The sequence below is a fragment of the Cetorhinus maximus genome, chromosome 12, assembly GCF_964194155.1.
Source record: "Cetorhinus maximus chromosome 12, sCetMax3.hap1.1, whole genome shotgun sequence".
Classification (NCBI taxonomy): Eukaryota; Metazoa; Chordata; class Chondrichthyes; order Lamniformes; family Cetorhinidae; genus Cetorhinus; species Cetorhinus maximus.
Genome location: NC_135890.1, coordinates 111,098,122 through 111,124,514, shown reverse-complemented (window position 1 = coordinate 111,124,514; position 26,393 = coordinate 111,098,122). Strand labels below are relative to the sequence as shown.

Genomic DNA, 26,393 nt, shown 5'->3' with positions numbered 1-26,393 from the left:
TTCAAAACTAAAAAAAAAATTATCACTCACATAAATTAACCATGTTCTGGAAGGTCTGTACTATTATTCAAGTTTGGATGGAGATTCTCAATAGAAGTTATTATTCTATAAATAATAAAACCTCTAATAAAATTTCCAAATATAAACATTTAAGCAGAACCTTTTGATAATAGTATGTTTATATAATACATTTGATGAAGAAGGAAAGTTACATTAAGTTTAAACTTTTATTTCAGTAACTGATACACATTAAAACCAAAGAACTGCTGCCCCATATTACATCAGGTGTTTAGTTATGCTCATCTGGGTGTGCAAGGAAACAAATTTGGCTATTTATGTATATCCTTGATGGTTAATGAAGATATATTTCATTTTCCAGAAAGCAACCAAGAAACACTTAATTAGCTGTCTCTAGAACATCTCTTTCAGTAGAGACTTTTACACACTGTACTAAGCCCCTCTTGTAATAACATAATCTCTGAGAAGGCACAAGGGGCCATCAAGCATTCTTTAATAATCTGTATGTTACACAGGTACAATAGTCCTATTCATATTACATAATTTTAATATTTTGTAAACAAAGTGAATTGAGTATTGTATATCATTCCCAGGTGCTTGTTCCCATCTATTATGGTCACTCTGCATGGACTAGACCCAGAAAAGTCATACACACTTATGGTGGATATGGAGTCAAGCAGCGACCAGCGCTATACCTACACGCAGGAGCGAGGTTGGTGTCCATCTGCTCCAGCCCGACAGCAGGTGAGATATAACACTTGCGACTCATTTAAAACAAATAGCTAACAATGATACAGTGACCAGATTATCAAAATCATCAAATTCCTTTGGTACTGATTAATCGTGGAGGCTGATCAGTTTGAATACGTAGATTGAAATGTCCTCTATAAGAAGTCCATTTTAAAAAGATGAAACATGTTTTGTGTGTTCTGGATAGTGCAGTTTAAAATAGGAGAGTATGACCAGAGATAAAAATAAAAAACTGCGGATGCTGGAAATCCAAAACAAAAACAGAATTACCTGGAAAAACTCAGCAGGTCTGGCAGCATCGGCGGAGAAGAAAAGAGTTGACGTTTCGACTCGAAGACTCGAAATGAGGACTCGAAACGTCAACTCTTTTCTTCTCCGCCGATGCTGCCAGACCTGCTGAGCTTTTCCAGAATATGACCAGAGATGGCAGGAATCCTTTTCACAGACTACTCTGGATCAGATTACCTAAAAGTAGGTATGGATTTACTACTGTCCTTCAAAAGTGAACTTGACAGTTTCCTAAGTGAAGAGAACATCCCTGGTTATAGGGACAAGGCTGTTGGTAGCCCTGTCACAATTTATAGAGATTCCAATCTTCTGGACCTTTGCTTGATTGCCTTAGGGAGTTAAAGAGAAATTTTCCAGAATTTCTTTTCAAAATTGGATGCAGGTTATACCCCTGATTTTTGTCCCTCCCAGAAAGTTAGTTAGTTGGTCAATGATGTGCATATCTGAATGGGGCCTGACCCACATACCCAACAATCGCACTGGTTAATAGGAAGCAAAAGTGGACTGGCAGCTAAGCGACCAGGTGGAATTTGGAAGTGAGTAACAGCAGTAGCACATCGAAACTAAGGTTGGAGGATGAAGTACTACATGTATGGGAGTAGCTCAGGTCATGTACTTAAGCTGTTAATCAAGCATCACAAGAACATTAAGGTCCAACTAATATGACTGTCAATTCATGAGTATCCTGTTAACAAGTGGAAATCAGTTAAGTAAATTGTTTGAGAGCTGGAATTCCATGTCACAACCACTTTAACCATTGAAGTAGAATGAAAAGGGTTAGTGCCAAACCAGGAGGTAAATCTAAAATGATTGAACAATCATGCACATGGACCTAAATGACATGCTGAGGCAGACTGGTTGAATTACCTTTTCTATTCCTACCTCCTTATGTTTCTGAACTAATTTTTGTTTTCTCCCTTGAAAATTGCACAGCAATCGAGTGGAGCGTATATCCACTCAGATACACCAGCCCTCGGAGCTGAGTTGAACGAGAAGCCTATATCTTTCAAATTGCTCAAAATCTGCACAACAAATGGGATTGGAAACAAAGGCATGGTAAGTCTGTATTTGCAAAAAATTATCAAGACAAGGGTTGTTTGGGGCATTTATACTTTTTTTGGGTCTCTTCCTCTCCTTTCTCCTGATAGTGCTGATTCCTTTTGAGGGACAGCTCTATGGCTGCTATCTGTCTCTAACCAAGCAACTATTGCTGAATGTCTAAGTTATAATAGTAGCTACTAGTGAGTTGTTTGTCCCTGAAGAGTATTGCAGCCAAGTAATATCCTGTACCTACTTGATATCCATCCAGGCGCATTTCGCAAGAACTCATTTGATTGTGATAAGGAATAGGAATTTTGGATTATTGGTAGTGTTCTTACTGTTGCCTTGGCTGAGATCAGATAATTCAGCACCCTAAATCAACATAAAGCTGGAATGCAACCAGAAACTTTCCTTATCTGTATTGCTCAGTACCACAGGAAGTTTGCTTTTCTTACTGAGCCATCAAGAAAGTATATCACTGGATTTCAAGTATCATCTACATGTTTGGATGTTTGTGTTTAGCATCTTAGCGACTTTAATCAAGGGACAAAAACCATATTTATAAAAGAGATTGTGAGTCGTCCCCAGGTCGAGGTCACAGAGTCGGGAAATTTCCTGGCTCAGCGAGTCCAACCTTTAAAAATGGCCTCCTGCAAGTCAGATTTTTGGTTGGGGGGCGGGCTGAAATAGGAGTCAGGCGGGCAACCCTGGAACAAATGCAGAGGTTGGTGGCCACAGAGGCGGGCTGAGTGCGGAGGCTTCCGGGTGCAGAGGCAAGCTGGGCACAAGGTTTGCCCTTGTGCTTCGACATTGTGTTTAAATAAATAAAAAATTATCATAAAACACAAAATATCCCTCCAGTCCTGACCCCTCACCCCCCACACACTCCCTATGCCCTATCCTTGCCAACCTATGCCAACCCATGCCCACACCCATGGCCCCTCATACCTCCCCATTGCCCCATACACTCTATGCCAACCCATGCCCCCATCCTTCCCCATGGCCCCCAAACCCCTATGTCAACTTAGTGGAAACTTATGCCAACCTATTCCCCCCACCCGTCACTGTTTACCCTTACTTCATGCCAACACACCTCGTGTGCTTGGATAGTTCCTTGGCAGCTTTGACACTTCCTTGACAGCTCTTTAACAATTCTTTGACAGCTGGACAGTTCCTTGACAGCTGGACAGCTCTTTAACAGTTCCTCGGCAGTTGGCCAGTTATGTAACAGCCAGCTCCTTAACAGTTCCTTGATAGCTGGACAGTTCCTTGACAGCTGGACAGTTCTTTGACAGCTAGAAAGCTCTTTAACAGTTCCTAAGTGGCTGGACAGTTCTTGACAGCATGACAGTTGCAATGAGTTTGTGCGTAAAAGGTGATAATCATGTTCACTTTTAACAATCCCAAAGAGTGCCTTACCTACGAACATACAAATTAAGAGCAGGAGTAGGCCACTCGGCCCCTCAAGCCTGCTCCACCATTCAATAAGATCATGGCTGATCTGAATGTAACCTAACCCCACATTCCTTCCCACCCCTGATAACCTTTCACCCCCTTGTTAATCAAGAATCTGTCTTGGTCTGCCTTAAAAATATCCAAAATCTTTGCTTTACTGCCTTTTGAGGAAGAGAGTTCCAAAGACTCACAATCCTCTGAAAGAAAAAAAATCTCCTCACCTCTGTCTTAAATGAGCGACCCCTTATTTTTAAACAGTGACCCCTAGATCTAGATTCTCCCACAAGAAGAAACATTCTCACCACATCTACCCTGTCAAGACTTCTCAGGATCTTAAATGTTTCATTTGAGTTGCCTCTTACACTTCTAAATTCCAGTGGATACAAGCCTAACCTGCCCAGCCTTTCCTCATAAGACAACCTGCCCATTCCAGGTATTATTCTAGTAAACATTTTCTGAACTGCTTCTAATGCATTTACATCTTTCTTTAAATAAGGAGATTGTCCACAATACTCCAGATGTGGTCTAACCCAAGGTCCTGTATAACTGAAGCATAACCTCCCTACTTTTGTAATCAATTGCCCTCACAATAAATGATAACATTCTATTAGCTTTCCTAATTACCTGCTGTACCTGCATATTAACCTTTTGTGATCCATGCACTAGGACACCCAGATCCCTCTGAATCCGAACCTCAGAGCTCTGTGATCTCTTACCATTTAGATAATATGCTTCTTTTTTATTCTTTCTGCCAAAATGAATGATTTCACATTTGCCCACATTATACTCCATTTGCCAGATCTTTGCCCACTCATTTAACCTATCTATGTCATTTTGTAGCCTCCTTATGTCATCTTCACAATTTAATTTCCTACCTATCTTTGTGTCGTCAGCAAATTTTGAGACCATTTCTTCGGTCCCTTCATCCAAGTCATTTATATAAATTGTAAAAAGTTGAGGCCCCAGCACTGATCCCTGTGGCACACACCACTCGTCATTCCCAAAGGGTGCCTTACCTCTCCCAAAAATGTCCTGGGACTCTATCCAAAGGGGTACCTTACCTCTCCAAAGGGGTACCCTGGCTAGCCCAATGAAACCACCAAGTTCAGATCTCCTCTTACCTCTTACTTGTTCTAATCTACACACCTCAGGTTTCACACTCCTGGCCTTCCAAAACCCAGTGGAGGTAGCTGGTGATTTAAATAGCTAGCTCTCTTTGCTAATCTGTGAATCGCGCAAGTGCAAACCCTAGCCCAATTCCAGTCCCACCCTCAGAAAGATGGGAAATGCTGGGTTCGGGGGCGAGACTTAGAAATTTCAGCCATTTCCAGGATTTTCATCACAATGGAGAGGCTTTCCATCGTGGTGAAAATTTGGGCATTAGACTTATTCTCTTCTGGATTAAGGTTATATAGTAACCATGAAATAGTAGGCATGGAGGTGATCATAGAATGATACAGCTCAGAAGGAATCTATTCAGCCCAATTTGTCTGTCCTGGCTCTTTGAAAAAGCTGTCCAATTAGCCCCACTCCTCTGCTCTTTCTTGTAGCCCTGTAATTTCTTTTCCACGCAAAGTATTTATCCAATTTCCTTTTTGAAAGTGTTATTGAATTTGCTTCCACCTCCCTTTCAGGCAGTGCATTCTAGGTCATCATAACTCGCTACATAAACATTTTCTCCCTCATGTCACTTCTGGTTCTTTGCCAATGTTTTAGAAAGAATGGGCTCTGCTGAGGCATTGGATTTGCACAACACAGTGATGTTACAACTGACTAGTTAGGCATTACTTTCTTTAAAAGGGGTACTTTCTTCATTTACAAACATGTGGTGAACTTAATTTTTGTTCAGTTAAGAAGGAGAGCCGTGTAATCACAACATTAAGTACAGATAATGTGATTTTTTAAACATGTTTTACATTCTCACATTATGCATAATCAAATAAAAAATGCTGGAGAAAATGTTTTAGTTTGAAATGTTGGCCCTTTTAAGAACTAGTTCCATCCCCCTTCATTTGTCCACAATACCAAAGTGTCCTTCTGTAAATATTGCTTTGACATCAAAGCAATTTTATTTAAAGAAAAAAATCTGTTTTTACAATAGCACTGATTGGAGACCTCAGAAACATGACATTTACATTACTCAATGACAGTGCTGTCTAGCCAATGAAATTTTAACAGGCATTTAAGTGAACATTTAATTATTTAAGTAGATTAGCATTTGCAGAGGTGACAATGGAGGACATTAATTGTTTTAAGTGTTTGTTATGTGTGCGCAGACTACAAAACCATACACTTAAATAAAAATTAGTCTTACTTATGAAATTGTCTCTTGGTCCTTCTTTACTCATTGATTTCCAATGATCTTACACAGAGTGAACATCACCAAGTGTAGCCTTCAGGTGAAGATTGGATCCGCCGTGCAGATGTAATTCGGGCCCATTTTAAACTCATGCACTTTTTTCCCTTATTTTATTGTTGTCATTATAAACTCTGGTGTTCATGTTTATAATAGAAACTGCCAATGTAAACAAAATGACCCTGATCTGTATATTTAAAGACGCACCTGCTGGTTTCAGGCGGGTGTCCATGATGCCAGTTCTGAAAAAGTTTGAATAAAAGTGCTGACGTGAAGTCAGAGAGAAAATAACAGAGGCTCTATAACTTTCAAATGTCCTTGGTTATGAAAGTTATTGCAGAGGATTGTAGAATCACCAATGTTTATTCGAAAAAGATGCAATGTCTGGATGTATTCCTTTTGCCTGCAGAGGCCAGGTTCCTGCACATGAATATAGCTTTTAGCAAGTATAACATTGCGGGCCCGACTGATAATCTTAAATTGATTGTCAGTGTAGTTCTTAGCATACTCGTCATCGTGCTGAAAATGCTGCCCAATCGCAGAATCACATCTAATGTTAGAGGCATTTTGTCCTGAGTTTTGCAAGCATGGGCTGGCTGAGTGCAGTCAGTACTCTGCCTATTGCGAACAGCCGAAGGGGTATGCTGTTTGACATAATCCACCAGTCATTGGGACGTACAGCCCACATACCTGACATTGAGCGATAACAAAAGTCATTTACGACTCTACTCATTTGTGTGGTTAGCAGAATGTCTTTTTGGCTAGATGGCAGCATCCTGTTAATGGAGAACACCATTCATGCTGCAACTGCATAGTAGCAGTGAAACAGCTAGCCTCACCTGAGATTTTTGAGATACTTTACCCTTCCAAGGTAATTTAAGGTAGACTCTTCAGGTCCTAAAGTGGCGGCCTTGGGCCCATTCATGAGTATGTGCAATACACAGTGAGCAGTGATCTGATCGGGGTAGCCATTATCCTGCAGGATAGCTTTGATGTACCCTATTACGGAAATTATACACTTTGTGCTCCATCCCGTGCTCAAGTTCACCTTTGAAATGGGGCAGTTTAACGAGCTCCTTTTCCTTGATATGCTAGTTGAGAAATCTGCTAATAGGTTCTCTATTAGGTCTACCACAAGCCTACCTTCACTGATCAATATATTCGTTGGGATTCCTACGGCTCCATGTGACAAGATTGGCCTCATTGGTGATCTCATAATAGGTGCCGATCCATTTGCTCACTGTGCAAGCTTGATACTGAAATAGGGCGCATGTCCTGCAGGATGTTGCCTACCACACAAATAAGTAATGTGGTACATAAATTTCTGTGCCAGTGTGATGCCAGGTGCATAGGCAGTATGTCCCAATGACCGGTGGATCATATCAAACAGCATGTCCTTTCAGCTGTTTGCAACAGGCAGAGTACTGGCCGTACTCAACCAACCCACGCTTGCAAAACTCAGAACATGATGTCTAATGTTAGGTCTGATTCCATGATTTGGGCAGCATTTGCTGAACAATCCTGAATGTGCTAAAAATCACACTCAACCAATTTAAGATTATCAGCCGGGCTTGCAATATAGCTCACTACATTGCTACTTGCTAGAAGCTATATATTCATATGTATGGTTCTGTCCTCTGCAGGCAAAAGGAATCACCAATGTAAGATATCTGCACAAAATGGTAGAAAGATATAAACCAAGTAACTTATCACTTAGCATTATTATTGGGAAAGTTTTAGTGGTCATAATATGGGATGAATATATAGATATCATGGCACTAGAACTAGCTGCTCCCCTAGTCAAGCTATTTCAGTACAATTATGGCACCACAACAATGTGAAAAATTGCCCAGGTATGTTCAATCCCCAGGAAATCAAACAAATCTAATCTGGCCAATTAATAAAACTATCAATCTCCTCCCAATCATTAATGAAATGATGCAAAGAGTCATGCCATTAAACCAACACCTACTCACCAATAACCTCATCAACACTGAGTTCAGGTTCTGCCAGAGTTTACCACAGTCATAATCAAGACATGGGTATAACAGTTAACTACCAGAAAGGTGGGATTAGCTGCTGGTGACATCAAAGCATCATTTAGCTGAAAATGGCACCAAGAAATCATAGCAAAACTGAAGCCAGTGGGAATCAAAGTGAAGACCCTCAGTGATTGGTGTCATGCCAGATACAAAGGAAGCATTTGTGATTATTGGGCAGCAATCATTGAAGACACAGACCCATCACTGCAAGAGCTCCTCAGGGAAATATCCTCAGACTAACCATCTTCCCTCTGATATATGGTCAGAAGTGGGACTGTTAGTTGTCAATTCAAAAGTCTTTAGCTCCGTTTACAAAAGTGATTTCTCCTAAGACAGAACCTCCCAAACGTGCAACTTCCACTGCTTAGAAGGACCAGGGCAGCAGATGCTTAGGAATACTATCACCTCCAAGTCACAAAGTATCCTGACTTATACATTAATCACGTTTCCTTCTTGTTGCGAGGTCAAAATGCTAGAAACCTGGACTGTGAAGTTCTTGGGAAGAAACTGTAAGTTTCAGTAAGAAGCAGAGCTGCTGCAAGTGCTGTTAACACATGGATTCCTTTATCCTCCTTCTAGACTCTCTCTGTTGGTACATTTGTATGGTAGCCTTAAATGGACAAAGTGCACAATGCAATTCTCAGTACACCGCATCTACGTAACAGCATTGTGGGAGCATAAAACTGCAGCAGTTCAAGATGGAGACCCACCACTACTCTCCCATGGCAAAGAGAGATGGGCAATAAATGCATTTTTACATACTGATAAATTCAAAATGGCCATTCAATAAATTGAGGCAATTTATTGAAGTCTTTAATTTGCAGGCCATAGCAGACTTCTTTATGGCTAAATTGATAAATTCAGTGTCCAGTTTGAAACTGTGCCACACAGACAAGGAAAGTTATCAGTTTAATCCCCAGTATTTGTTGAACTAAATGATCTCTGTTCGGGTGGCAGTCAGAGTGCTACAACTGGCCTCAGTACCCTGGGCTAGGAAAAAGGAAAAGCCAATATTCACTGATTATTACCCAGTAACCACTGCTGGAAGGTATGAATACACATTATGTTAGATGCGGTCAGGATCAGGCTTGACTGTTATGCCTCTGGGAGTTGAAGAGCGTAAACACTCAACATATAGTCTTGCAAATTAGTAATTTGAAATTAGGAAGAGTGGTTGAAATTCTACAGGATCCTTCAAATTGGAGAGAAGGAAATTGAAGTGGAAGTAGGGAAGTTATGATGCACTGATTCCCTGCTTTCATACCGTTAATAAAGTATTAATAGGTTATTTCAATGTAAAGAAAAGCTTATAATACAAAGGGAATTCTAAACAGTTTCAACATATGAAACTTGCTGCCCATGCCCAAAACTGGTGACTGTTTTTTTGTGAATTTGATATCATTTCACGATGCATCATTTTAAGAGTCTCCAGCGAAGAATTCCTCTTGAAGTAAATCTGCAGCTTAAATTACTAATGGAAAAAAAAATGTCTTAAAATTCTGACATATAACATGTTGATTATTCAAATTATAACACTCGGTTTAAAAATCCTTCAAGCCCCTTCAATTTTATTGTCAAAATATGTCAACCTTTTCTGCACATTGGACCGCTCAAATGATATCATAGGTTGAATCTTTCTCAAACTCCTTTCCTCTATGACTTCATTCAGAGAACAGTTCATGAGAAATTAGATTCTTGGCAGGAAAGTTGAAGGTGCAAAGAGAGGATTTTGAACTTGTTGAATGATGAGACTTAATGAGGTACCCATTAACTGTCACATTTCACAGCAAGTGCTTTTAGCTGAGTAATTTGCTTTGAGTGTGCATCTGAGATAAGTCTGTATACAAATTGTGAACATTAATTTCTACACTTTACAGGAATGTACTGCATGACTAAAAAATACCTGTGTTTTTCATATGTGTATTTTTTCAAGAAAGAACCAATTTCACTGTTTACAATAGGACTGAAAAGTTTTTTTTAATTGAAAGGCAAAAAGATTACTTTTTGTGGAACATTGAAGCTTTCACATCAGAGTTTAAAACATTAGTTTCTACCCCAACTGGCAGGTGGAGCCTTTCAAAGTGCCACATGCAGACTGATCTGGAATCCTCACAATTGACGAAGCAGCAGGGAGCCCAGTTTAATGCTGTAAAGTGTCACAGTTATTTTTGTATGTATTGAACCAAAATGGCAGGTGTAACTATTTTCCCTGCGGTTAGCTAATGGAGTTCTTTTGTAACGAGAAGATTGCTGACAAACCAGCCAGTAATTACCCTGACAGTCAGAGCTGCTCCTCACTTGTGATGTTGACCGCTATTTTACTGCTGTTCAAATGCTGATAATCCCATCTTTTACTTGTCGAGTTACATTTTTTTTTGTAGTGCCATTACAGGCGTAATTAATGTAAATTGAAAAGAGTTGAAAAGATCTTCCCCATGTTATATTCTGGAGACAGGTAGATATTGTTCTTCTTTTGTTCTAATTTTGCTTCTCATTAGAGAGAGAATTGACAGTACACAGAGTTGGGGAATGAACCGTTTTTTCCACGTTGCATATAATACTATGGAACTACTAGAAGCTTGTCAAATGAAAAGGGTACAGCTCTTCCAATTTTTAAATGTTCTGGTAGGTTTGGTATTGAGCCATTCAGATAAAAGTTCAGTTGCTGGTCTGTGCGGAATTGGCTGGTCTTAGCAAGAGCAGAACTGGCAGTGCTGGGGTTGGCCTTCAGTGCCCATAAACAAAAGAAAGGGGGAAGGGATGCCCCACTCATGATCCAGTAACCCTCTCATAAAATGGCTGCATGTGTGGATATTGGATGAAGACCAAGCTTTATCCTAGCCTTCAAATATTGATCTAAATTTCCCTTAAATTATGCAATGGTCTTTGATTCGACTACTCCCCAAGGAAAAACATTCCATATACCTGTGTCCTCATTCTTAGTGACAATTTAAAATTGATGTCCCCCTCATACCAACTTTCCAACCAGAAGAAATAGTCTTTCCTTATTCACTACATCCCATCATAGTATTAAAAACCTCTTAAATTTCCATAGACTTCCTTGCTTCAATGGAAATAATTCCAGGACCTCAATTCTGTCCTCATTAATGCAGCTTCCCAACTCTATCATCTTTCTCCATCTACACTATACACTCTCCACAGTATTAATGCCTTTTTTATAATGAGGCTGTACTGTAATTGTGGCCCATCCAGTGTTTTATATAAATTTATTTACTTCTTTGCTCTTATATTCTATTATAAAACCTAAAATGCTGGTGACAATTTTTCTGACTATATCAAACTGTACTCATCCTTTCAGGAAATTATGTATTTGGTTCAACTGTTCATCCACAAGCTTCAGCAACTTTCAACTCAGTGTATTCTCTCATTCCTTATATTTCCCTCTTCAAATGCCTCACACTTACATTTCCACCTATCCACTTATTCTGCTAACCTGTTTGTGTGTCAGTGGTATCAAACTGGGGTCTGTGAGGAATTCCCACAGAGTCCAAACATTTATAAGGTGAAACCTAAATTTTTGTAAATTCACCTGTAGTTCTGACAGAATAGAATTTTGTCTGGTAACCGTAAGGAACTGCACTATCATCATGTAAATTCAACTGCCCATTCATCACTAAAAATAAGAGATTTTCAGTTGGGTGTAGTGGCAATCATAGTATCATAACATTTGTGCAGAACAAGGAACCGCAAATACACTTTAGGACTAGATTCTACAGATGTCAATAATTGCAGGAATCCTGCACACAGGAATTTGGAAAGTCACTGACATCACTATTACCTTGTTCACTAGCTTTACATTCATTCAACAGCATAAACTGTTCCTAGAATTTCCCAGTGTGCTGGGTACACAAAAAGTCGAAGAACTAATGTCAGCCAAACAAAATCTGTTGACTATTTCAGTGAGTGGTTTCTGATTTATCAACACTGCTTCTTTAAATAATAAGTCATGTTTACTTAATGATGACTCTTTTAATGTGTCTCAGATCCCTCTGACCCCAATGCACAAGTACAGGCCCCGAATTCACTTAATCCAGAATGCTGAGGAGCTGAAATCTAAGCTTTGCTCATGGACGTATTGCTTCCCAGAAACAGAGTTTATAGCTGTGGGCCACTATCACAGCAAAAAGGTATGTTTTTGACTTGGGTGTTATTGTATGATATATTTACTTGTAATCAACTCCAGATTATTACTTAAGCATTAAGTTACAGTATTATATCATTTTTAAGTCACCAAAGTAGATCTCACTAGACAATAAGGCAAAGTATCCTGGCTCTCAGTCTTCATAGTGACATCAAATTTTAAAAAAACTACTAAAAACACAATAAAAGGTTTCAACTATTTATTTCAATTTGGAAGTGCACCAGCAAATGTGTTACTGAGCTATACATACCAGATAAGTTGCAGTATAATCACTAGTATCTGTCGAGTAGGCGGGTAACCTAGGCAGTACTAGAGACATGATTGGATTTGGTGTCGCTTGGCATGGGTAGTAGGGAATTGAATCAGGTTTTCCACTCCTGGGGCAGAATTTTCCATTCTGGAGACTAAGCATGGTGGCAAGCGGGAATGTTGGCCTGATTCCCACTGGGCATGGGAGGGCTGAACATATACAATCTTCCGCTTTTCAATTCATTAACTATACATTAGCGAGGAGCTTGGTGAATCTCGTGGTGGGGTGGACAGGGATTTGTCCGCCTCACCATTACCTCAAGGGGTCGAAGGTTCTAAACAGCACACGGAAATACATTTATTCACTACAGCCCAGGTGTCCTGTTGCACATGGAATCTATGGCACCGAGAAGAACCAAATGTTCAGCACCATGGTTCAGCAAAGCCTCCCTGGGGTTCTTCTCCAGGCTGTTTAGAGATGGGAGCATGAGGTCCTCCCACCTGGAGAGGTTAGCAACCATGGCAAACAAAAAAGGACCACCCTGCAGTGCTGAAAAAGGATGAAAGATCTGCTCCATTCCACCAGGGTAAGTGAAACTTCTACTCACTGCAAACTCAGACCCTCATAAGGGCCTCAGGCAGTCTAAAGGTTAGAGCCCACAGGGATGTCACACACTACCAGCAGATGGGACATCAACACTGATTGTCTGCCAGCCACTTTAAGGCCCCCATCTCATGTGAGATCCTGCACAAAAGGCATCTTAATCCCTTACTGGTGTGGGCTCAGCAGACACAACAGGCATGCATGCTTCTGAACTGCTCTTTCATTCATAAAGCTCACAGTCAATCTATCTGCCTTCATGCAGGACAAGATCTCCTACTACAAAAGGGAGAGAGCCAAGACTGGAGGGGGGACCCCGGAGTTGCAGACACACTCCCCATTTGAGGAACAGGCTGCAGAGCTGGCTGAAGAGGATAGGGATCGTTCTTGCACAGAGGGCGAGATTGGCCTCCACCAACAAGCCAGTGAAGGTGCATCCAGTATACATAGACAACATGTGGGCAATGACTGTGATTGACCTATAATGTATAAGCATGTCTAGTCAATCACTAATTCTCCCTTCTCTCTATTCCAGGTACCAGCAGGAAAAGGGGAAGGATGCCCTCCTCCAGATGACTCAGCCTCAGTTCCCAGACCACCTCTGATGAGGAAGCAGACCTGCCTTCTGCTGAAGAACTGTCACTGCGTTCACCTGTACCCTCCACCGGTACAGATACATGCACCTCGGTAGGATCTAGTTCAAGAGTAGGTTCGGGTTCACAGTCTGGCGATCACCTCACCGACATGCGTCCACAGCCGGTGGAAGCAGTGACAGCCAAGGTCTCTGACACTCAGAGGGTGGCTGGAGACCAGGCCCCTGCTGATTTTCAGTCTGATGATAAGCCTCTGGAATTGGCCCTAAGATAAATGTTGGAGATGCACAGACACCAGAGTTGTCAGATGCTGTGAGTAGACTGGAACGAAGTATGGAGGACTCCATCTATATTCTGTCTGATGTCGTAGCTCTATCATGCGAGCGCACTGAAGTTTCCATTAGAAGGTGGTGCCGCCTTGGAGAGCCAGGTCCAGCAGATTCTGCTGGATTTTTGCTCCGAACTGGACACCATTGCTCTAGCCATGGGTGCATTCCAGCATTGGCTAGGCAAGAAGGGGACAGGGCACATCAACCTCCCTCCAGGTGCCCCTTCTCCTCAACGAGTCTCCTCAAAGGACCATCAGGCACCCAAAGGGAGGAGGATCGCCAGCCAGGCAACCCAGGGCATCCACCCAGGACACTCCAAGGGTACCCTGCCACTCCAGCTCCCCTCTGCTATTGACCCCATCAACTCCAAGTCAGGCTGCGGAGGGTATACCTGCTCCAGAGCAGGGGGCACTCAAGACCTCAGGCTACCAGAGGATACCTGCCAAAGATATCTTAGACAACAGTGCATAGCTGTCAGCAGGCTGCCTCCACCTCTGCTGCGGATGTCGGGGCTGCACCTACACGTAGCAGTAGGGTTAGGAAAATTAAGACATTTTGAATGCACATTGGTGGCACATGTGTTCACTCATTGTATATACTTTTCACTTCTGTTAATATATTTTGCATTAATCCTCCCCCGAGTCGCCTGGGGTCAATGGCTAATCTATGTGATTCAAGCACCAGCATTCATTCAAGGGTCAAGTATGCACCCCCACAATGAACTCCCATCTGGATCTTTAACTGCATTAATTCTCAACACAATCTCACCACTGCCTTTATTTCCACATTTGCAATATCAGCAAAGGCGCATCATATGTGACAATGATGGTTGGCCAATACACCTGTCACCCTTAAATCTCAGGCAGATATTCTTTGGGCTCAGGAGAAGTGCTCATCAAGTTTAGTGATTATCCTGCTGCTGTTGTTTTGATGTCTGTTGTTTGTGGATGGCATAAGTATTTGTCCCGACTAACATTATAATCGTTTCTCCACAATGTTCTTTGCAATGGCATTATTTTATGACAGTGAGTTTTTGGAAAAAGTAGTATCAAACATCAGGCACCATAGGCTTCCATGCCTCTCTGTAGATTGTTATCGTCTCTGCATTTAAGGCTGAATATCATTCCATTCTTAGTTCCCACTCTCTCCATGCATGATGCTGAACTAGGGATATCAGGGTCAATTGGGAAAACTACAAATGTCTGCAAGAGGGGTATGAGTGTGTGATGCCAGAGGCGTGTGTTCATCTCGATGAAGCCATCTCCTTACCTGTGGGGATCTTACATTGCTCCTGGACAGTTGCTTAGTGGTGCTTTACGTGATCCTTGTGTTAAAGGCATGGCCCACAACTTGATGTGGAATTCATTGCATGACAGTGCACTTATTGACTTAAAGTATATAGAAAGGATTGGCCTTTGTGAGCTTGACAATGTCGAGGGCTATCATGCTCTGAAAGTGATGCTTTTGCACACCCCCTAAGTCCTCAACAGAGTCTATGAAGGGAAAACATTGTCATTGACTGCTGTGTCAGTACTGACTGGCCACGTTTCTCCCTAATGCAAAGGTCATCCAGGACAGAAACTTGGCAGGCTTTCGATGAATGCAGGGCTCTGAGTGTTTGTAACTAATCAAACCATGGTCCTGGTGAGGCACTGTCTGTGAAGACAATACAAACAAACCTCGCAATTTTGAGTGCAGGATGTAGAGTCACAGATCACTGCATCCTGATGTGCAAAGGCCTACTGGGGGTTACTAGCAAGATGATGCCTTTGCATTATTCATCCATGAGAGCAGGCGATTGGAGAGATGGAGCTGTCTGGAGCTGCTCCCTCTTGAGATGTTCAAGTGCAAACCATTGACGAATGTTTCTTTTGTTCGGGCCGCCTTGCTAAGCTGGTGTCATACTAACATGAATGCATCCATGTGTACATTGGCTTTTCAGCCACTTGGTGACACCATGGTTGAAAGGACTGCACTATGTGGAGTTGCTTAAGGATGCATGCTAATGGAGCACTAATCACATTCCACAGTGGCCACATTTTGCAAGGCTACTATGCCTTCCAAGGATGCCCTCATTGTTAGGGCATAAGGTGACTTATGGCACTTCCATGATCATTGTTAGATTTCTGGCCTTTCCTGAGAGGTTCACACCGAGAATGAAGGTGTTGCTGCATCCTGTACATCGAAGGCTGAAGAAAATTTTGATTATGAAAATTTGTCATTACTTTATTCCTCCTGGAATCTTGTAACTATGAGGTTGTCACGGGCACATCTGCCTTAATGCAATGGCATCCTCATGTGGCTGGTCTGAATCCTCACCCTCTTCGGTCATTTCCTTCCATATCCTCCTCATCCAAGGAGACATCCAGCTCCTCAATGTCTCCCTTGGGTAGCACAACCCCCTTTGCAGCACAAGGTTGTGCAGGGCGGACCAAACAATAATGATGTATGACACTCTCTGTGGTGAGTATTGGAGAGACCTGCCTGACCCATCCAAACATCAGAAAGCATTTTAGGAGGCTGATATTTGGCTTTATTAGGGACCTTGTGGCAGAAAGTGCTGCATTCTACCTCTCCTCCAATGCACTCTGTGGCCGACAAACAGGCAACGTTAGCCAGGTCACCTGGGGATACCCTTTGTCCCCCGAGGTGCCAACCCGCTAAGTGCTGAGGTCCCTCAAAGATCTCTGGCACAGACTCAACATGTAAGAGTTGTGAAAGCTCCCTGGGTACCTAGCACAAAGATGCTGGATCTACTTTCTGTGATCACAAATTAGTTGAATGTTCAGAGAGTGAAATAGTTTTCTATTAATGAATCTCACAGGCTGCTGCCAGGGAGCTCTCAAGGCCATAAGACCATCACGCCATAAAACATAGGAGCAGAAGTAGGCCATTCAGCCCTTTGAGTCTGCTCTGCCATTCAATGAGATCATGGCTGATCTGATAATCCTCAACTCCACTTTCCTGCCTTTTCCCCATAACCCTGATTCTCTTACTGATTAAAAATCTGTCTATCTCAGCCTTGAATATACTTAACGACCCAACCCCTACAGCCCTCTGCGGTAAAGAATTCCACAGATTGACTACCTTCTGAGAGAAGGCGCCCCCTTACTCTGAGATTATGCCCCTGGTCCTAGACCCTCACACAGGGGGAAACAACCTCTCAGCATGTACTCTGTCAAGCGCCCGAAGAATCTTATATGTTTCAATAAGGTTGTCTCTCATTCTTCTAAACTCCAATGAGTACAGGCCCAACCTACTCAACCTCTCTTCATAAGAAAATCCCTCCATCCCCGGGATCAACCTAGTGAACCTTTTCTGGACTGCCTCCAATGCCAGTATATCTTTCCTTGGATAAGGGGATCAAAATTGTTCACAGTATTCTAAGTGTGGTCTAACTTGTGCCTTGTATAGTTTTAGCAAGACTTCTCTATTTCCCTATCCATTCCCTTTGAAATAAAGGCCAACATTCCATTTACCATCCGTATTACCTGTTGAACTTGTATATTAGCTTTTTGGGATTCATGCACAAGGACTCCCAAATCCCTCTGTACGGCAGCCTTCTGCAGTCTTTCTCCATTTAAATAATATTCAGCTCCTCTATTCTTCCTGCCAAAGTGTACAACATCACATTTCCCCACATTATATTCCATTTGCCAAGTTTTTGCCCACTCACATAACCTATCTATATCCCTCTGTAGATTCCTTGTGTCATCCTCACCACTTGCCTTCCCACCTATTTTTGTGTCATCCGCAAACTTGGTGATAGTACATTCACTTCCCTCATCTAAGTCATTAATATATATTGTAAATAATTGAGGCCCCAGCACTGATCCCTGTGGCATCCCCCTAGTTACAGGTTGCCATCCCGAAAATGCCCCCCTTATCCCAAATCTCTGTCTTCTATTAGTTAGCCAATCCTCTATCCATGCTAATATACTACCCCCAACACCATGGGCTCTTATCTTATTAAGTAGCCTTATGTGCGGTACCTTATCAAACGCCTTTTAGAAATCCAAATATATTACATCTACTGGTTCTCCTTTATCTATCCTGCTTGTTACCTCCTCAAAGAATTCTAATAAATTTATTAGGCATGATTTCCCCTTCGTGAAGACATACTGACTCTGCTTGATTAGATTATGTATTTCTAAATGCGCTGCTATTACATCCTTTATAATAGAATCCAACATTTTCCCAGTGACAGATGTTATGCTAATTGACCTGTTTTTTGTTTCCCTCCCTTTTTGAATAAGGATGTTATAATGGCCGTTCTCTGATCCTCTGGGATTTTTCCAGAATCTAAGTATTCTTGGAAGATTACTACCAGCACATCCACTATTTGTGTAGCTACTTCGTTTAATATCCTAGGCTGCAATCCATCAGGTCCAGGGGACTTATTGGCCTTTAGCCCCATTACTTTCCCTAGTACTTTTTCTCTAGTGATAGTTATTGTATTTATTTCCTCCCCCCTTTTGCCCCTCAATTATTTAGTATTTCTGGAATGTTATTACTATCTTTTACCGTGAAGACTGATGCAAAGTATTTATTCAGCTCCTCTGCCATTTCCTGGTTCCCTATTATTATTTCCCCAGCCTCATTCTCTCAGGGGCCTATGTTCACTTTGGCCTCTCTCTTCCTTTTTATATAGTTAAAGAAGCTCTTACTGTCCGTTTTTATATTACTTACTAGTTTAACCTCAAAGTTTATTTTCTCCCTCTTTATTTTTTTTTAGTCATCCTTTGTTGGTTTTTAAAACTTTTCCAATCCTCTGGTTTACCACTAATCTTTGCCACATTGAATATTTTTTCTTTCAATTTGATACTGTACTTAACTTCATTGGTTAACCATGGTTGGTTTAACCCCTTCCTTGAATCCTCCTTTCTCACTAGGATATATCTTTGTTGAGAGTCATGAACTATTTTCTTAAACGTCTGCCATTGCTCATCAACCATCTTTTCTGCTAAACTTGTTTCCTAGTCCACTCCAGCCAACTCTGCCCTCATTCCATCTTAATTACCCTTTTTAAGTTTAGCACAGTTGTTTCTGACCCAGCTTTCTCACTCTCAAACTGAATGCTAAATTCTGCCATATTATGGTCACTGTTCCTAGGGGATACTTTACTCTGAGATCATTTATTCCACATGTGTGCAGTCGATGGTGCCCTGGACTTGCGGGAAAACTGAGATCGAAGTGAATCCCACAGCTCTGGCATCCATGTGGAACTGCACATAATGGTGAGCTTTACTGATAAGGGCATGTGTATCACCTCCCTTAAGCATTTGCGTGTCGCCGATTGTGAGATTCCACAAAGGTCCCCAGTGCAGCACTGGAAGGATCACTGGCAAAAATGTTTAGTGCGGCGATAACCTTCAAAGCAACCAGCATGGGACTTCCTCCAAGTCTTTGCAGCATGAGTTCCTCATGGAGAAGGTGGGAAATGTGAGCTACCACTTCCCTAGATAAGCGAAGGTGCCTGTGGCACTGTCTTTTCTTCATCTCCATGTATGAGCTGCGTCTTCTGTAGACTTTTGGTCACACCAAACTCTTTCATGGATTTTGCCCCTCCATAGGAGCATCTGTGACTTTCCTTGGGCCCCACTGGCTCTTGCTCCTCAGAGCAATGATCTTCCTGGAACTGTGCCAATTGGTGATGGGCCCTTCTTCTCCTCATTCTAATCATAGCTATCAACAAGGCAACATTTCCTGCCTCCTGCATTCTCCATTCCTCCTTGTACCTGTGAACAGGTACAATTAGCGCTTGACCTGCTCTGTGTGTACATGGAATCCCCAGGCTACCACTTGCAGGATGATATTACACCCTGGAGGATGACAGGTGGCTGAACATTCCCCTCAGATGTGAATGGGCATTCACAACGAGGGTCTTAATTAGGCTCAATAGACCCATGAGCTATAACCCTCAGTCAGGCTATTGTCAATTCTCCTCCAGTCACCTACACATTAACTGTCGATATCCAATCCTTGTACTTATGTCAGGACTGTAAACATGGTTCCTTGAATGCCATGACCAGTACATTGGAAACATTGAGGCTTGTAGGGTCCATTTTGCTTCTGTGCAGCAGCTGTGGCTCTTGATTGCTTGACCATGCATCCCTTTTTGCATGGCTCTATAAGGATCAGATGGCAATTAAGACCAACTGCATTGCAGCACCAAAACTTAATACCTGAATGTGCACCATTAGTAAAGGAACAAAGGCCGTTCATTGTGCATTAGACCTTTGAGTTCAGAACTCAGCTAAGCCACTTTCTCCACAGTTTCAGCAGGAAATTAATAGGGTGCACCTTCATTCAGGCCAAAATTGTTGTGCTGAACTCCTCCCAAATGCCCAGGGACCCCTTCACTAACGATTTTTTCAAGCTTGTTTTTCCAGCTGTGTCATTCATCGGTGATTGTGAAAATGGTGCACTTCACTTTTGTAATTGGGACCAGCTTCCAAACTTCCCCTATCACCCACCAATTTCCTCCCATCTTCCTCCATAGTCACCCCCTCCTAATTCCCATTTCTCCTGTCATTATCCAGCCTCCCCCATTACCCTTGACCCCATCATTGTTCATGTCAATATTCCTGTTTCCCCCTAAACCCTTAAATATTGATACCCCATGCCATTTGTTGACCTGTCCCCATTTCTTCTTGAGGCCACATGCACACTTACTTTTCAGGGCCCTCCCCACCGCCATGAGCCCATCCAATACTCCCCCCATGACTTTTCAGCTACCGACATACAGGATCCAGATGCCTCCCCTGAACAGTACTGTGCCCTCTGTCTCCTAATACCATGACTCAGACACCAAGGACCAAATGCCTTATGTGACTGACCATGCCGTACCCATGATTCTGTGCACGACCGTCACTGCCGAGATAGGCCATTCCCTCACAAGACTGGGGCCAAGATATGCGTGCCATGCACAGCCCTCTTACATGGCCCATAAGGCCCCAGGTCAGCCTCTGAAATATGCCCCAGACAGCGTGGCCTCAGCCCCCAGACAGTCTTTCACTCTTCTACTCTGTTCCTTGACCACCCCGGTCCTTTCTCTGTCCTACTCCTCCCCACTTGTGTTTCCCCCCACCCCAGTCCTGCCACCATCTCACCCCTCCCCTCTCGTGTACCTCCCCACCATCACCCCCCCAGTCCTGCCTCCATCTGACCTTCCCCTCTCGTGTACCCCCCACCTCCCCACTACCACCACCCCCCCCCCAATCCTGCCTCCGTCTCACCTTACCTTCCTGTATTCTCCCCCAAGTCCTGCCTCTGTCCCATCCCTCCCCACTGCTCGCGCTTCGTGTGCCCAGCCTTGGCACAACTTGTGCTACAGACACCAGATATTTCACAGTTATGGTGTTAAAGGAAGGCAAAAGTAGTGTCTTCTGACCTCCAAGTTTGGATGAAGTGAAGCTCACCAGGTGAACGACAGCACCTTCCAACCCCACAACCAATACCATCTAGAAGGACAAGGACAGCAGATAGATGGGAACACCACCACCTGGAAGTTTCTCTCCAACTCACTCACCATTCGACTTGGAAATATATCGCCGTTCCTTCACTGTTGCTGGGTCAAAATCCTGGAACTCCTTTCCTAACAGCACTGTGTGTGTATCTACACAACATGGACTGCAGCAGTTCAAGAAGGCAGCTCACCACCGCCTTTTCAAGGGTAATTAGGAATGGGCAATAAATGCTGGCCCAGCCAGTGAAGCCCACATCCCGTGAATGAATTTTTAAAAATACACAGTCGTAAATCACACTGTTCTATTTATAGCCGCTGGCGGGGTACTTTGGAAGGAGAACATAATTCCAGCTCTTTGGCCTTTTAATGGGCATTCATGAAATGCAAATGTGGTTCCTGACATAGATCAGCGGGAAAGTCAACCTGCCTTTAGCCCGCCACCAAAGTCGGGAGAACAAAATTCCAAACTAATTTTCCGCTGGCAAGAAATGGCATTTTAAATTCACACCAAATTCAGTGCCTCCCGCCCAGCATAATTCCGAACACTGGCAGAAGCGGAAAATTCCACCCCGGTCCCAGATTTTCCAATGGGAGACATCTCTACCACGGCATGACATCTGCCTGCCATGGAGTTATCTTCACTGACCTCAGCTGAGCTGTCACACCAGACTTGCTCATGCCTTTGGTGATACTGCTATCACATGCTAAGATCAGCTAAATCAACATCAAAATCAAGCCTGGACCTTGATTTAATGGTTTAGTATTATGTGGCATATTGATTGAAACCATCCGTGCTGCACCTCACTTACCACTCCATGATGACCTGTTCAATCCACTGCTGCCCACCTTCCATCTCAGTGCCCCATATGGAGCACCCTTCCTGAGCAAGATCTAACAGCAAACATTCTTTGGATCAAGGAATGGAAACACAGGAAGTCACTAACAAGTTCCTTGTGACAAACCCCATTTGTTGAATGGTAGGCTTTGAACTACCATGACAAGTATGGTCCTTGCTAAACAGGTTCAGGACAGGCAAGCGCCCCTGTGCAGCCAACCTCCACTGCTGGAGCCTCAGAACAAACTCCTTCTGCACTTGTGGAAAGACATAAACAATACTGCACATTACTGAGGAGTGTAGCCCCCTACAGATTAAGTGGCGGACTAACCACCTTAAACTCAGCAAATGTGGAGACTATTGCTTGGCTTCAGGGATTTGCATTCACTAAATAATAATATGACACATTTTTGCTCAGAACTAGTTTAGGCTGTATTGCACAACCTATTTTTTGTTAATTTCCTCTTAAAGATATCACTCCATTTTTTTGGGCAAAGGTCCCCTCTGATTGTTTAGGTTAGCTTAAAAACATAGGGCTGAACTTTACCCCCGTCGGGGGCGAAGTTGAATGTCGGGCGCGCACAGGCGCGCTTCTGATCGGTGCCCCCCATAGGGGGCACAGTGCCATTTTACGTGGGCAGGCCAATTAAGGCCCGCCCAGTGTGACGTCCGCACAGAAGCACTATGCGCTCCCTGTGCGGGCAGGGGAGGAATCCCAAAATTGAGAGTGCGCTCTTTCACGCAGGCGCACGAAAGAACGCACTCATCTCCCTGAGGCTAAGTGCTGCCTCAGAGCGATCGGCTGTATATGTCAAAAACCTAAAAATAGAAAAATAAAATTTCCCTAACATGTCCCCGAGTTGGGACATGTCCATAATTTTCACAAAAACTTTATTAAAATTTTAAAAAACCTACATGAAACCTCATCCCACCCTTGGATGAGGCTTCTTGCTTTTTCTAATTCGCGCCGGGTCTCCTGGCCTGCCCGCCAGCCTTAAGATTGGACAGGCAGGTCCTTTAATTACTTAATTACCTCTGTCAATGGCCTCAATTGGCCATTGACAGGTCTGCGGGCGTGTAGCTGATTTCGCTGTGCCCCCGCCTTCCTGAAAATTTAAATGGGGTGCGGTGACGTTGGGAATCCCTCCTGACATCACCGCGCATCATTTTACGTGTCGGCAAGCGGGCCCCGCCCCCACTCGCCGACGCGTAAAATCCTGCCCATATAGTGCTATTTTAAAAAATTAGGCAAGCCTGTCAGAGTTGTGGAAAAACATTCCTCCCCATTATAGGTCACCAAAAAAAAACTTATATTTAATGTAATTCTTGACTTCTTAAGGTGCTTCACAGTCAATGAATTACTTTTTGAAGTGTAGCCATGTTTATAACAGGGAAATACAGCAGCCAATTTGCATATAACAAAGTTCCACAAACAGCAGTGAGATAAATGGCCACACCTGCTTTATATTTGTGATGTTTACTAAGAAAATAAGAACTAGGAGCAGGAGTAGGCAATTTAGCCCCTCAAGCCTGCCCCGCCATTCAATACGATCATGGCTGTTCTCATTTTGGCCTCAACTCCAATTTCCCGCCCTCTCCCCATAACCTTTCAACCCATTACTAATTAAAAATCTGTCTATCTCCTCCTTAAATTTATTCAGAATCCCGGCATCCACTGCACTCTGAGGTAGTGAATTCCACAGATTCACGACCCTTTGAGAAAAGTAATTCCTCCTCATCTCTGATTTAAATCTACCACCCCTTAGCCTAAAACCATGGCCTCTCGTTCTAGAATGCCCCAGAAGGGGAAACATCCACTCCACGTCCACTTTGTCTATCCCCTTTAGCATCTTATACACCTCAATTAGATCTCCTCTCATCCTTCTAAACTCTAGCGAGTATAGGCCTAAACTGCTCAATCTCTCCTCATAAGACAAGCCCCGCACCTCTGGAATCAATCTAGTGAACCTCCTCTGAACTCCCTCCAGTGCAACTACATCCTTCCTCAAGTAAGGGGACCAAAACTGTGCACAGTACTCCAGGTGCAGTCTCACCAATGCCTTGTACAGTTGCAACAACACTTCCCTATTTTTATACTCTATTCCTTTAGCAATAAATGCCAAAATTCCATTTGCCTTCCTTATTACCTGCTGTACCTGCATACTAGTTTTCAGCAATTCATGCACGAGGACACCCAGATCCCTCTGCACTGAAGCATTCTGAAGTTTCTCTCCATTTAAATAATAAGTCACCTTTTTATTCTTCCGACCAAAATGGATAACCTCACACTTATCCACGTTAAACTCCATCTGCCAAATTTTGGCCCATTCACCTAACCTGTCCATATCCATTTGTAAATTTCTTATTTCTTCATTGCAACTTACTTTCCCACCTATTTTGGTGTCATCTGCAAATTTAGCTATAGTACCTTCTATCCCTGAATCCAAGACATTAATATAGATTGTAAATAGTTGGGGCCCAAGGACTGAACCCTGTGACACCCCACTAGTTACAGCTTGCCATCCAGAAAAAGACCCATTTATCACGACTCTCTGCTTTCTGTTGGTTAGCCATTCCTCTATCCAAGCTAATATACTACCCCTAGCTCCATGTGATCTTATCTTGTATATTAATCTTTTGTGCGGCACCTTATCAAAGGCCTTCTGGAAGTCCAGATATACTACATCTACAGGATCCCCATTATCCACTTTGCTTGTCACATCTTCAAAGACTAAGAGATAAATATTGTCCAGGACACTGGGATAACTCCCCTGTTCTTCTACTAGTGCCATGCTATGTTCACCTGACACAGCCTCAGTTTAATGTTGCATCCAAAAGATCGTACCACCAACAGTGGAGCATTCCTTCAGTATGTTTCTGAAGCATCATCTTAGTTTATTACTTTTCTTTGCAGTGATCCTGGTACTCGGTTAAGTGCCCTTGTGGTGCTGCCACCAAACAATGAAAAGCTCCTGGCCTCTTGGCCTCTGATTGGCTGGCAGCTCTTGGCAGTACTTCTGTACCCAGGGTCCTTGAACCCAGGGAAGGCCAGCTCCTGCCTAGATAAGTGCCTGATTGGCACTTATTGTGGTATGCCTTCCTGAAATGTGGCAGTGCAGGGTTCTTTTCAGCTCTCCAGCCAACAGGCGAGACCCCCATCACCTACGTTAAATTCTGCCTGTAGTATCCATTGAGGGAGGCTGAAGGAGGAAAATCAGTTAGGACACTACTATCCTAGTAAGGTTTTGCACTAGTAGTGTGTTTTCAGGTATCCAACCCTTAGATGTGAACACCTTTTACCAATCTCAGGATGTCCCATAGTGCTTTACAGAGAATGAAATACTTCTGAAGTGTAGTTACTGTTGTAATGTAGGAAACACAACAGTTAATTTGTACACAAATGCCCACAAACAGCAATGGCCAGACAATCTGTGTTAGTGACATTGGTTGATAGATAATTATTAGCCAAGATACTAGGTCTTCGTTGGATAGTGCTATTTTGGCCCAGCTGGGCCGGAATAGGATAATTGAATCTTGTCATATCAGTTTGAAATAGATTTTGAGCAATGGCATTCCACAAACTGGCCCATCTAACTTTAATATCATCATCAATGCTTACACACTGTGGTTTGTTTAAACCTGTGTGAATTCACTTTGTTTAAAACATACCACTTTTAAACATAGCTTATTCCCAAATCTTTTACATGAAAAAATAAAATGAAAAATATCAAAATGTGACATCTGAAAACATTGAAATCATGAATATCTGCCTATCTCTTCAAACCATGGAAGGGTTGGTGGTGGAGTCATGGAGTGGGCGCATCTTGGCATTTATTTTAAATGTTAAATATTAAGATGTGCCATGCTGTGAAATATTTGAGGCTTATATGTCTTGTATGTCATGTTCTAGTACATTATGGACTTTCAGTCAATAGTTTATATTTTTAAAAACCACAAAAGGCTACAAAAAGATGGCCACCCAAAGATCACCTGACCTTTTTTATGGATTGAAACACTTCCCTGTCTTAAGAGGATACAAAAGAAAGCTTCCAGACTGATGTTGATTCAATGCCTTTTCCTGAAACTAATTCAAAAGAGTAACTTCAAATTGAGTGATCATTCAGATATAAAGACACTGGCTGTCTCAAGCTGTCAAGGTGTGAAAATCATCACACGGGATGTATAATCGACCTAGCTACCCACCTT

General features: G+C 42.7%; 1 protein-coding gene across 1 annotated transcript in view; it reads left to right on the top strand.

The window, feature by feature from the left end:
* The window catches only part of fam222aa (family with sequence similarity 222 member Aa), a 359,807-nt gene that overhangs the window by 15,640 nt on the left and 317,774 nt on the right, over positions 1-26,393 (top strand). Inside the window, exons 2-4 of the mRNA XM_078554423.1 lie at positions 612-762; positions 1,990-2,112; positions 11,955-12,098. Of these exons, the coding sequence (XP_078410549.1) occupies positions 612-762; positions 1,990-2,112; positions 11,955-12,098 (418 nt within the window). The remainder of the gene's footprint in view (positions 1-611; positions 763-1,989; positions 2,113-11,954; positions 12,099-26,393) is intronic.